The sequence below is a fragment of the Triticum dicoccoides genome, chromosome 5B, assembly GCF_002162155.2.
Source record: "Triticum dicoccoides isolate Atlit2015 ecotype Zavitan chromosome 5B, WEW_v2.0, whole genome shotgun sequence".
Taxonomy (NCBI): Eukaryota; Viridiplantae; Streptophyta; class Magnoliopsida; order Poales; family Poaceae; genus Triticum; species Triticum dicoccoides.
In genome coordinates, this window is record NC_041389.1 from 605,290,088 (window position 1) to 605,303,305 (window position 13,218).

General features: G+C 44.7%; 1 protein-coding gene and 1 non-coding gene across 3 annotated transcripts; one reads left to right on the forward strand and one right to left on the reverse strand.

Moving 5' to 3' along the window:
• The first annotated feature begins 214 nt into the window (after positions 1-214).
• TRNAK-UUU lies at positions 215-286 on the forward strand. The gene has a single exon. It is a non-coding gene; the product is annotated as a tRNA-Lys (tRNA).
• Positions 287-2,005: 1,719 nt separating this feature from the next.
• LOC119312000 (putative disease resistance protein RGA4) lies at positions 2,006-10,871 on the reverse strand. 2 transcript variants are annotated; one of them, XM_037587719.1, is made up of 14 exons: positions 10,675-10,871; positions 10,076-10,128; positions 5,828-9,988; positions 5,602-5,734; positions 5,176-5,336; positions 4,914-5,092; positions 4,765-4,836; positions 4,030-4,189; positions 3,791-3,852; positions 3,551-3,712; positions 3,180-3,471; positions 2,888-3,082; positions 2,550-2,799; positions 2,006-2,445 (listed from the first exon to the last, which is right to left on the reverse strand). In XM_037587719.1, exon 3 carries the CDS (start codon positions 9,950-9,952, stop codon positions 5,834-5,836), a length of 4,119 nt encoding a protein of 1,372 aa, XP_037443616.1. In that variant the 5' UTR covers positions 9,953-9,988; positions 10,076-10,128; positions 10,675-10,871; the 3' UTR covers positions 2,006-2,445; positions 2,550-2,799; positions 2,888-3,082; positions 3,180-3,471; positions 3,551-3,712; positions 3,791-3,852; positions 4,030-4,189; positions 4,765-4,836; positions 4,914-5,092; positions 5,176-5,336; positions 5,602-5,734; positions 5,828-5,833. The 2 variants fall into 2 exon arrangements, with proteins under 2 accessions (XP_037443616.1, XP_037443617.1); XM_037587720.1 differs by lacking the exon at positions 10,675-10,871 and having other exon boundaries at positions 4,030-4,154; positions 10,076-10,433.
• Positions 10,872-13,218: the final 2,347 nt, after the last annotated feature.

Below are 13,218 nucleotides of genomic sequence, written 5' to 3' on the forward strand. Positions count from 1 at the left end.
TACAAATCTGAAGAAAGGTTCATGAATTTAAATGATGCTCCCAAAACCGGAAGGATCACTCCACATGACAGGTCCAATAATCATATGCACGAAATATGAATTGCTATAAAAACCATTGAGAGGGGAAAAAATCTACAACTAACGAGTGACGTGGCAAAGCGTGCACTTACCTCTCTATAGTGAAAATTATTAGAATTAGCTTGTCGTTCATCAAGCCGACCTAGCTCAGTGGTAGAGCGCGTGGCTTTTAACCACGTGGCCGTGGGTTCGATCCCCACGGTCGGCGATCAGGTGATGAACCTTTTTTTTCCACAAAGCGCAAAAGAAACACTAATCAAAATACACCAAAAAAGAAAAACAAAGGAAACCAGCTCGTCTCACAATTGCTCTAGAATACAATTTTCGCATGCATGTGCCACAATTTATTTGTTCCTGTTTTTTTGATCTCTCGTGTGAGGCGGTGCAGTAGTATCAGGCGGAACCCTATGGCCTAGCAAAACTCTTTTTGCCCTAAAGCGAAACACCCTTCATAATGATTGTGTTGCACACATTTGTTCCGTGCGTGGCAACTTATTGTGTTTGTCTTAGGCGAACGTGTTGCTGGTATTCTACTCCCTCCGTTCCAAAATAGATGATCCAATTTTATACTAGCTTTAGTATAAAATTGGATCATCTATTTTGAAACGGAGGGAGTATTTATTAATTTCAGACAACAATACATGAGGGGGGGACGATGACAGCAGCGTGTCTTTAGCTCGTTCCAATTATTGCAGTCGTCGCGAGGAGGTCTACCGAGCTGAATGTATTTTTTATTAATTCTAATGTTCTTTATACTGACTTGACAGTTGACGAAGGCAGGCAGACAGGCACATCGCGTATTGTACTGCACATCGTCTACCCTCCGTTTCATGTTCACATGTGCCAGTCAAAGCTGCAGCAAAGGAGTGAGAGTGACAAGACCCAACTAGTTCCAAATACTGTCAGCCGCCCGCCTTTGCGGACTGCGTGAACTTGGTTGGTTCTGTCACTACCTCATCTATGACCATTGGGCATGTGGCGTCTTTGAGTGGCGAGGTGGATGAGACAGGTGTGTTGGCACCTAACTCCGAGGCTCTATCGTGTGAGCAACTGGAGACACATGAGTCCATCGTATCAGTGGTGTGTCAGTGGTAACTGTGACTGATGATGTTGAGGCAGTTGGTACGTTGGCGCCTGATCCTTCGGAGCCCAACCAGCCGCTCATCTCCGTGGAGCATGGAGGTTTCGATGTTGCAGTCACCCACTCGCACGTGACCGTTGGGCAGGTTTCTGTGTGTGACAAGGTCAATGACATTCTCTTCAATCTAGAGCTTCACAACTTGCTCAAACGTTTGGAGAGGGTGAGCCCTGGATCTGGCAAGGCGATTGTGGAGGAGGCTCTCAGGAGCAAAGGAAAGAAAAGTGACGCCACAGGAAAGGCATCCGCAGTTGCTTGATGGATGGTTATCAGTTTCTTGGGTTGTCCTTATGGTCTGCCTTGTCTTCGTGGATTTGGTGGTGCATGTGGTCTTCGGCCGAGTTACCCTCGTTGGGGTGTCTTTGTGATGTAGCAGTGTGGGGTTGGTGGACGTTAGGTGTTGGGTTTGGTTGTCAGGCGATCATGTGCTTAGGGGGTTGCATGCTCTGTGAGTAGTTCACGTGTGGTTGGTCTGTATTGGTTTTCGTCCGGTTTTTCGTTAATTAACTGGGCAATTCTCTTCTGCTTAATTAATCGATGAGGCAAATCTTTTGCCTTCGTTTCAAAAAAAAAAAAATACTAGCCATGCACTCTCAGATGAGATCACACCAAGTAGCTAGGTGAATTCAGAGAACTCCCTAGCCGTGCACAATTGAGTGGCAAACGCACCAACTTGAGCAGCAGAGAAGCACACCGGCATGCACATCTTCCGCCAGAATCTTTATCTGCGGCGCTACATGTTCTTCTTTTATTAGCAGGCGAATTCAGATGGGTGATCACCAGATAAATATAGCGAATTAAGGACGCGCGCTTGCGCCAGCCATGACATGACAGCTAGGGTTTACCCCAGGTACAGGAAGATGAGATCCAGGGCTCTCAGATAGATCCGGGTTTGGTTTTATACCCATTACAACCAGTGAAATGTATTCCTTAACTTCAACGCTAAAGTAAAGCAGGTGAACAAGGAGACAGTAATAAAGGTAATTCAAATAGCGACGGCTCCAGTCTTCAGAGTCCTTTTCTCGTACAAGCCTAAGTTGCCGTCAAATGAAGATCAGATGGTCGATGATGAGCCCGCCGGTTTGGTGCCAACCGACTGCTGGCGTCGATTTCATTTAGTTAACAGCATGAGAAGCGTCGGCTTCTTCAGTTAACAAGATGAAAAGTGTCGGTTTCTTCAGTTAACAACATGACAAGTGTAGATTTCTTCAGAAGATGCAGTCTGGTTCCTGACATGGAGGGAGATGTGTAAGTACGTAATTGCCATGGTTCTGCCGGCCAGGGTCAGAATATTATGTGCCACAAGGTGACAGGCTTCAGGCTTGAGATATACCTGGCCGCACGCTACGCTTCTGCCAGCAGCATGGATAAGGAAGAACGGTTTAATTACAAAGTCCCAGGATTATTATGACTGTGTGGACAAGGAAGAACAGTTTATCTTCAGCGCAGCGGCTGCGGCACATCTGTCGTGCTCCAGTAAGCAGGCGCCAGGAGTGCGCGCATGGAATGGGAGTTCAACGGCAAGACTTTGAGAGCAACATTCCTTTGTTAATTGGGAAGAACAAGCTGAGCTGACCATTAATCTGGCAGAGCAGCAGTAAGCGAAATGTGTAAGTACTAATCCCAACAGTCTGAGATGCACTAATGATATTGAATAAGCAAAATACTAACCACGGGCGACAACTCAAGTCTGAGCGACATCACAAGGCGTCAGGCTTCGGATATACCACCACCTAGCATAGCCAATGTCTCTGCTTCCATCTTCTTTGGCATGGCTCCAGCCAGCATATAACTGCATAACCACTAACCCCCGGACCTGTTGTGCAAGCCAATTCATGACCCCCTCCCCCTCCTTGGCAGCCAATTCTGGAACGTTTTCAACTCAGTTAACCTGATAACAAGATGGAGCTAGCTAGTGTATTTCTTGCACTTCACTGGGGGCTTAATTATTACTTACTCATACCTCGCATCATTCAACTCTGTGCAGTATTTAGGTACACCCGCTGCCGGAGACGTCAAGTAGGTGTGTATAGCAGTCCTTGCATACCTCCGTGAGCAGCGTCATACATCCGGTTCCTTTCAGTGCCCTCAACATTTCAGCAGCATCTAAGCCTTCTCCAATTACTCACAGCTGTAACTTTTTACCAGCCATTCTGCTAGCCGATTACATTACCCCTCTACTCAGAGCATAATCTCCTTCTTACCTTTGCAGCGCGAGTTGTCAGCAGCATCTTCCGGTATTTGGGGCTCAAGACCTACACAGAGTAGTTGATTCTTAGTTAGTTATAGTGCAAAAAGTATCGTCTATCTGAATATTAACTACTGAGGCCTGACCGTGCTATTTTTCTTGAACAATGCGGCAGCCACAGCACGGGCCACCTTCGAAATATTTCTTGCAACAACTACTTGATCTGTGCCTTGGGGGATGCTATTGGCAATGACAGCAGCAACTTCTGAGCGACCAGTATATGCTTAGGATGGAATTTGATTGGTGCACTGCATCCAATGAAAAATAGAATGAGGGAGGGCTTCAGATTCAGAGACACCGATCCCAGTATATGCATGAGTGTGTACCATGCAGTTTGACACCATTCCCGGTTTCCCCAACTCAATCTGTTGCTCCCAAGGAGATTGACCTGCAAAACGAAGCAACATCATAAACTGAGATTAGACACTAAGAGCGCATGTCTGACTGAAATAGATAAAAGGTCATGAAAAGAAGCTTAAATTTGCAGAGTAAAAAAGAGAGCTGCTTTGGTTAGAGTATGATAAGAGAGAGCTGAGCTCTTTGCCCAAGTAGAGGAGACACTTACACTGCTGTATATGCATGAGACACTTCAGAGGGAGAATCCATTTGCAGACCAATTAGGGACCAATTCGTAGTTGCAGTGGCCCATGCTGTATCACGTCAAATGCACAAATGATTCCCCAGACTGCACTGCAGTTTTCACCAAGATAACAGATTGATAATATCTGCGAAGCATAACATTGGCTTGGATTACTTATGAATAGTAAGCTTCATTACTTTTACTAAAAAACTATATTTCATTACTTATGAACAGAGAGCAATGAAATGCCAGACACAGACCATGCTTAGTTTGCAAAAGTGTTTTTTTCTAGAACAACATAACAGGAATAAGGTCCTGATAAACTGGGCTGGGACTTGCACTGAACGATTGCCCCCGCCGAAGCCCAGGATGGTAGCCTATTTTTGGTGCCATGAAATGAAATGTATTGTAACAGCAGTACTGCATTTTTATACAGTGAGCAGTACTAAACGTTGAAAACACACAATGGTGATGGTGAGCAACTTAGTGAAGGATTTCGAGACATAACTCCTGCCCTCTTATAATAGCTAGTTAGAACTGAAAAACAGAGTGTTCATGTAGGAAAAGATAAGCATGTACCATTGCACTGTACATTCTAATAAACACAGTACTACAAATTTTAGTCTCAGACAGTTCAAAACTGCAAACCCAAAGACTAGACAGAGACAACGATTGTATGATGCCATAGTATTACAAATTCTGATCAACTCATAAACTTACTGTGCAGCTCTGCCAGTCTGTGGTGACATGTAGTCCTTGGAAAGAAGAGATCTTCTGAAATCTTAAAAGACACTGTCCTGGGGTATCAGTAGAATGTAGACTGGATATCTGGTATCAGTAGAATGTAGACTGGATACAAAACTACAAACCTTATCGGTGGCAAAACACTGAGAACTGAGTGCTTTCCATAATTATGCCATGATGACCTTTTGAACATCAAACTGAACTTTCCAGATACACCATCAAGTCTTCATGAGCTTTGGAGAACTATAAACACAAGTGGTACTAATAGCAAAGTAGCAGAAAGCCATCAGAAGCACAAGATGACCTGAACAGCAAGCCATCAGAAATTAGAATGCATCAACACCTGGTATTGGCAATAACGTAGAGTGGATGGTAATATTTTATAACCTTAATATGAGTTTCTTCAGTTCTTGACTCATATTCTCATTTATTCCACAATTCTGATTGTGAAACCCAAACTATGCAAGTAGACTACAGCGTCTTGATGAATAACAATAACCCAAATTTAAAATGCAAATATGAAGAAGCCTACAAGATCGAACGAACACCTGCACACATAGAACCAAAACAAATAAAGAAAAGAAAAGAAAAGAGACTTGCAGAAAGTATTAGCTGCTAGTGACGTTGGTTTTCTCGCCTTGTGGAAAGATCAGGGGCGTTGACAAATAAATCTGAGATATTTTCACTATCGTTGAGAAGAAAATGGAAATCTGATACGGCGGGAGTATATAAGTGTTCATTTTAACTTTTTGCGGTGAGTATAGAAGTGGATATAAATAATATGGTACAGCAGGAGTGAAGTTCCATACTCACCGGATAATTTGTACAGGAAGGAAGACAGCGTCCACAAGACCCTCATGCCACGCATGTGGCAAGTGTGTATGTATGGAAAGAGCAGAGCACTACAGGGCTAGAAGAATGTACAAGGGAACTCCAAGGCGTTGTCCTGAACATTGGATGGGAATAAATGCAGTGTTATTAAGCAGGGTCGCAAGAAAAGGGCAACATGGAAGAACACAAGAAAGTATGTTTGTGTTACCTTGGATCATCCTCTTATGATTTTCGGGATGGTTCCCAACATCCACCTGCACTGCCGTTTTAGCACCTCGCTGCAGTCGTAGACATCTAGCTTTTCCAGTGATTTGGGGAGGCCATCGCTGGGCAATGACGAGACGGCAGGACAGTGGTTGATTGATAACATCTTGAGGCTGGTAAGGTTGCACAGCCCTGCAGGGATTTGCTGAAGATGGCGGAAATGCCTAAACTCAAGTTTCTGGAGGGAGGAGAGAAGCTGAAGGGCATCCTCTTGCTCCTTGCTGAAGTGCTCCAACCCTTCATGCCCATACCCATGAAGTTTCAGCTTGGTGAGAGAGGAAGAAAGGAAGCTGCAGATGGGTGCAGCAAGGAGTCCTGCTGCATCATCTGTGCAAAGCTTCCGCAGTGTGGATGAAACAAGCTGTGTTGGCTGCTCTTCTCCTCCTTCAGCATCCTCCAAAGCCCGTCTGGGATTTGGATCCCAATTAGCAAAGAATATATGGCTGCCCCTGACTTCCAATTCGTTGAGCTGGCCCCCGGTGGTAAGGAGAGACTGCAATCCCTGACATTTCAGATCCTTTCCACAAAATTCCAATACTAATCTGGTAAGAGAAGAAAGGTTTGAGAGAGGCTCTAGTGTCACCATCCCTTCTAATTTCGTAAGCTCCAGGAATTGCAGGGAGGAAGGGAAAATGTGACTGGAAAACGAGAAGGCGGATAGAAACTTTGGGCAATACTTTATGCTTAATCTCTGGAGGGATCGCAAGGCTTGGAGCCATCCTCCTCCAGGAACAAGAGTTGGCGAGTCCACCAGGACCAGCTCTGGGCAGAAAAGGAACTTCAATTTCTGTAGTGAGTCACAGAGATGAGATGGGAAGAGCAGCACCCCATCATCCTCTTCCTCTGTTGCTGCTGTTATTTCACCTCCCCCCATATCTGATGCTGTTTGTCGCAAATCTACCCCCACTACCAGCTGTTTTATATTTTTACAATCCCGTATCTCCAATTTGGAGAGCTTTGGGAGGTGTGGGAAGAGCTCTGTCAATTCATTCCAACTATTACCATTTAAGTGGCAGATCTCAATGTGCTCAACAGGGAGCTGCCATTCCACATCACCCAGACCTCCTAGTGGTCCAGCCAGACCAGCCAGACCAGCTGAATGCCTTACAATCAGTGTCTTCAGCGAGGTTAGCATCAGAAGGTGCTTCAACTCCAAAGGTGGGCATCTCTCGAGTGTCAGCTTCTGAAGACCTGTTTCTTTATCGAAAACTAACACTTGGTCTAAGCTTTGCAGATCACCCCATCCAATGATTTCCAGTTGTGCTCCATTTGATGATTTTGAGTATGCAAACCTCTTTAGTAGCTTGACACATTCAATCGTGACGCGACGCAAACTCTCAACCCAGGAGGTGGGAATCACGGACGAGAATTCTGGACAGTCTTGTATCTCAAGCTCACAAAGATCCCCCATGTTCCGTAAAGAAGGGAAGACCTTCCAAGAAACACCATCAAGACAAAGAGATTGTAGGGCTTCAACAGCAAGCTCATCACCCAGCCATGTTGGACAAGTGGGGCCTCTGTGCCCTCTAATGCACAACACTTCAAGATTTTCATGTGGTCGAAGGCACTCAAGAACCATTGTTTCCACACCAGGCTCATCACTAGATCGCTTACTATCCCAATCCAATGTTAACCTCCTCAAGTATTTTTTCTCAATCAGTTTTGCTTGAGCTGCTTCTTTTTTTGTATGTATTTTCTCAAGGTTGTAGATGCCAAGCTCCCATAGCTTGGTCAATGGCTCTAGTTGCTTTGGTTCAAATCCTTTATTTTTTTTATTGACCCGAAATACCTTCAACTTTTCCAAGAGCTGAAGTTTTCCCACATTACAGATATCATAATGAAGCTTATCATCTCTTGGGGTATAATAATGGCACAATTTTGCAAGGTTGCTCGTGTCTTCAGGAAAATCACCACTGCCAGACCATGACTTAAGATCTAGAACCCTTAGATGATAAAATTTAGAGATGTTAATTGGTAAACACCCTAGACATAGGAATCGTAGGTGGACAAGTCCTGAAAAATTATGTACCATGGACTCCACGGGATACTTCAGGAGGGGCAAATAAAGAACACGAAGAGCATTTGCTTCCCTGAGAAAATCACCAAATATCTTAGCAAAACCTTCATCCATTGCTCCAAATAACATCAGTGTTTGCAAATGTTCAACCTTCAATCTTGTCTTCAATTTTTCCAATTCCCTCTTTAATTTTTGACCATGGTATTCACCCAAGTTTTCTATGCTTATAGACAAGTGTAGGGTGGATGGCTTAATTTCTACCGATCCAACATCAGGGAGACGAAAACGAAGACAATCATGTGATGCAACCTTCAATGCCAACTCATGCAGTAGGTCATGCATAACATACCGGAGACCACCATCAGTTTTATATTCTTTGAAAAATCCATGGATGACTAGATCATTCAATATGCTCAGACCTATGCCTTCAAAGGTTGGGTTTTGATCGGAAGGTGTCAAAATATCTAGTCCGATCCATAGGCTGATGAGCTCATGGCTTCTGAAACGGTAATCTTCAGGAAATAATGCAGAATAGGAAAAACACCGTTGCAAATGGAAAGGGAGAAAGCCATAGCTAAGCTCCAAGGCAAGCATAATTCCATTGGTCTGTTTCGCCCATTGTTTACTGTTTAGGACCCTTCTCCAATGAGCCAAACTAGGGTCTGTCCTCAGTAATCTACCAACAGTCTTTGCTGCAAGAGGGGAGCCCTTTAGTTTTCCCATTATCTTATCTCCAGTGTCAAGCAAAAAACGTTTATCCCCTGGACAATGCTCAACATCAAAGACATATACAAGGAATAACTTCTTAAACTCTCCAGGTTCTAAACCGTTCAGTTCTTTTGGCTCTGCACTTTTCTTAACCTGGTCTGCTATTTCTTTTTGCCGAGTTGTGACTAGAATAATGGAACCCTTTTCTTGTGACTTGCCGAGTATCAATAATAGTTTTTTCCAGTCATCCACATCATTAAACTGCCATATATCATCCAATACAAGTAAGAACCTTTTGTGTTTCAATCTGTGTTCAATCAGCTCTTGTGTTGTACTACACCCATTTTCACCTTCAACCGTAAGAGTACCTTCTTTAATCTGTTCTAGCACCTTACCCAGGTTGAAATTGAACGACACACATATCCAAATCCTGACTGGAAAATGATTCTGCACTTGTTGGTTGTTATATATGTGTTGTATCATAGTTGTCTTCCCCATTCCCCCCGGACCAATAACCGGAAGCACAGTTAGACCCTTGTCACAGTATTGACCCTCGGTGATATCATGTATCATATTATTCATGACATGGTCCCTCCCATACAGTTTTAGCTCTGCACTCTGAGGTGTGGTGGCGGCACGACGCTGAGCAATGTCTAGGACAGTTCTAGGGCCACAAGTCTGCAGAATATCCTTAACATCATTACGCATAAGCTTTAGTTGCTCTATAGTGTCCTTCATCCTTTGGGAGAAATCAGCCCTATTAAACTCAGGCATCGGTGCTTCTTGCGCATTGCCACGATCTTCATCACCATGAACATGTGGATGTGGGGAACATGAGGAAAGGAGCAGTTTACCGAGGCTGGGCATGCATCCGCTGACCTCCTGGTTGGCGTCTGATGCTGAGAACGAATTGCCACGTGACCTCTGCTGGAGCTCGGCATGCTGCCATGGGAAACAGTTGATCAGTTTGCCAAGATCTTTGATGGTGTGGCGAGCATCACAGGCGAGGTCACGGAGGACATCGTCGCTGTGCTGGTCGGCAGCATCGTACGTGCCATGAAGCTCGTCGTGGATGCGGAAGTAGTCCAGCTCGTCCAGCAAGTCCTCGGCATTGTGCGCCGAGTCCCACAGCTTCTGCAGCATCTTCTCCGTGGCCAGCCCGGGGAGCTCCTTGGTGGCAGCTATTTCGAGTGTGGCCTGCACCTTCTCCAGTTCCGTTCTGAGGGCCTGGATGTTGAGACCAAATGTCCTGCTGGCCGCCCAAGCCTCCAGCACGCCATCCGCAACGGGGGCCAGCGCCTTGCGCACCACCCATTGTGCGGCGCCGAGGGCGGTCTCGGCCATCCCCTGGCCGGTGGATGCAGGGATGGACAACGGCGCCTGCGTCAAGGAATCAAAAGGAAATCGATGGTAAACAGGCTGTTGGTAGCTGCAAATTAAAGGAGACGAGTGTGCACTAGTACATACCTTGATGGTCCGCCGGTGATGGATGCCGCTGCCGCCTGCCTGATCCTAGCTAGCTGCAAAAGAAGGGTTGGGTTGGGCTGATTCGGTGAGAGAGCCCTGAAGTTAAGTTGGTTTGAGAAGTCTGGCCGATTTTTTTGTGAAAACCTGATGATGCAGCCAGAGCATACGTAGTTCGGGCGCAAGCAAGCTGACGTACAGGGAGAGAAGCATTGGTGATTGTGATGGTGGCGTGTCGGTACAATGGCATGGAATGGGCAGTCTGGCCCAGACCTTTTCTTGTGCTGGGCCGAGAGCAAAGGTAGAGGTGCCGGCATCGCACATGAGCTCTCTCTGCTCCGTCCCAACTTATTTGTTAGCAAGACTAGTCAAGATGATAAGTTGGATGGCATCCGTCCGTAGCTGCTGCCAATCTAGTCTTGTCCTGGCCAAAGCAGCGGGAGCCACTGCGGCAAGCGAGCGTGGACATGACAGAGCGGGCTATCTCCCTCTCTTGCTCGCAAAGTGCTCGAGCTAGGTAGGTCGCGGCGGAACGAACGGTGTGGGCATAAGCACAAGCACATGGCGGGCATGCGGGTGGGAAGGGATGGAACCTGACCGACCTGACCCGGTGGCGCTTGCTTCCAGTTCCAGCGACGGAGGAGAGGCCGGGCGACCATGCCGGCCGTGGAGCACAGGCACAGCAGCCCGAAGACGACGCGCCTTCGCCCTTGCCCGCCATCCGGTGTCTCCGCGCCGTCGCCGCCGTCGTCGGGAGCGGAGCAGAGCAGAGAAGAGAGAGCAGAGGAGGAAGGAAACGGTTAGGCGATGGTGGGCCACTCAGGTGCTCCCGGGCGGGGCCGGGTACATGGGCCTATCACTACATGGTGTCATGCATGCAACTACCCATTACACACATTCTTCTAAAAAAAACATTACACACAAAAAAAATGTCTTCTTTGTCTTAGAAAAATGTCTTCTGCATAAACAAAAAAAAATCCTAAAAAAACATAAACAAAAACTATGCCTTGCATGCTCTGAAGTACAGGCCTATAGCTAGGCTCCAATGCAGAACCAAATGGAAATTTTAAACTAGCGGCAAAATCTCAAAAATACCCCAAAATTTTAAAGTAAGATTTTGTCGGTTGCACTATGTTAAAATGTATTTGTGCCATGGTGTGTGTTCCGATCATTGGCGTTTACACGGTGGTTTCCTTGTGATTTTGTTAACTAACTTCTTCCCTTTCTCGTTTCCTGGCTCTTTTGTTATATATACAATGGGAATGGGTCATGCCTGGTCCAAAAAATGTTTAAAAAAAATATTTACTTCGCTGATGCGCAAAATATTCATGTGTTGATGTGAAGTATGGTTTAACTATTGAGAGGTTAATTATTGTTATTTATTTTTTCTTTTTTTCTTTTTTTAATAGGTTATCCCAAATATTCCAAAACTTTCTCTAAACTTCCCTGTGTTCCTTGGTACCAGAGATTTCGAAATTTATAGATAAACAATGGAGTAATCAATATTGTCAACTACTCCCATGTTTTTCACACCCAGAAAAAGCTACTCCTACCCAAAACAGGTGGTCTTTCTGAAAAGGTACTTATAAGATATAATGTGTATTTTAATTCATCAGATCAAGATGTAGTAATTTATATCTACACCTGTAGTATAAACACAAGTTATTTTTCACTCTCTCCTTTCCAAATATATAAGGTGTGTTAGTTTTTCAAAAGTCAAACATGTGCATGTTTGACCAAGTATCTGGAAAAATGTCTATAACAAATTTATATCATTTGATCCATCATGAAAGAACATATTTTATCTATTAGGTATTGCAAATATTGATATTTTATTCCATTGGTCAAACATGATGACAAAGCTTGGTTTTCATCCTCAATGGATCAACTTGATTATGAACTGTGGGAGCTCTGTCAGATTCACTGTTTGATATAATTCCGTGGAGAGTGAAAGATCTATTCCTACTACTAGAGGCGATCCACTGTCCCCTTATTTGATTTTGCTTTGCATTGAAGGTTTATCAAGCTTGTTGTTGCATGAAGAAGAAGTTGGTTGCATTGATGGGATCAAAAATGCACCGTCGGTTTCACACCTTTAAGGGAAAGACTCAATTCATCACAACAAAGATACATGGGAAAGAAACACTGAAAGATCGTGGATGACGCCTAGAGGGGGGTGAATAGTTGCTTTAAAATAATTACGGTTTAGGCTTAAACAAATGCGGAATAAACCTAGTGGTTAATTTGTCAAGCACAAAACCTACAACAACTAGGCTCACCTATGTGCACCAACAACTTATGCTAAGCAAGATAAACTACTAAGTGATAGCAAAATATATGATAAGAAACAATATGGATATCACAAAGTAAAGCGCATAAGTAAAGGGCTCGGATAAGAGATAACCGAGGTATGCAGAGACGATGATGTATCCCAAAGTTCACACCATTGCGGATGCTGATCTTCGTTTGGAGCGGTGTGGAGGCACAATGCTCCCCAAGAAGCCCCTAGGGCCAACGTAATCTCCTCACGTCCTCACACAATGCAAGATGTCATGATTCCACTAAGGAACCCCAACGCTTGCCTGGAGTATTACACCACAATGATTGAGCTCCGAACACCACCAACCGTCTAGGGCACCCAAGCACCCAAGAGTAATAAAGCTTCTCAACTTGTAACTTCCACGTATCACCGTGAAGAACTCAAATCGATGCACCAAAGGCAATGGTAAGGCCACACGGAGTGCCCAAGTCCTTCTCTCCCAAATCTATATCTATACCTACTAATAAAGCAAGTTGCGTTTCGCCAATTTTTTCATCCGTTCACCACCAAAAAGTTTTTTTCTATCCAAGGTGGTACTAAATTCTTGTGTGTTTGTCTGCTAGAAAAAGAATTTTCGTACGTGGGCCGCGCGTTGTAGCCCAACGAAGCGAGCGCCCTTATTTTTCTGCCCATGCAGCTGGGGAAATTCTTATTTCTGCACCGGACGATAAAAAATAGTCTGAGTTTCGTACAGGACAATCTATGATGGGCTGGCCCATTTTTCTGTATTTCTGTGTTTTATTTCTATTTTTATTCTCCTTTCCCTATCTCTTTTTCCCTTCCAAGTTTATATTTATTTTAGGATTTATTTCGTAAATAAAAATTT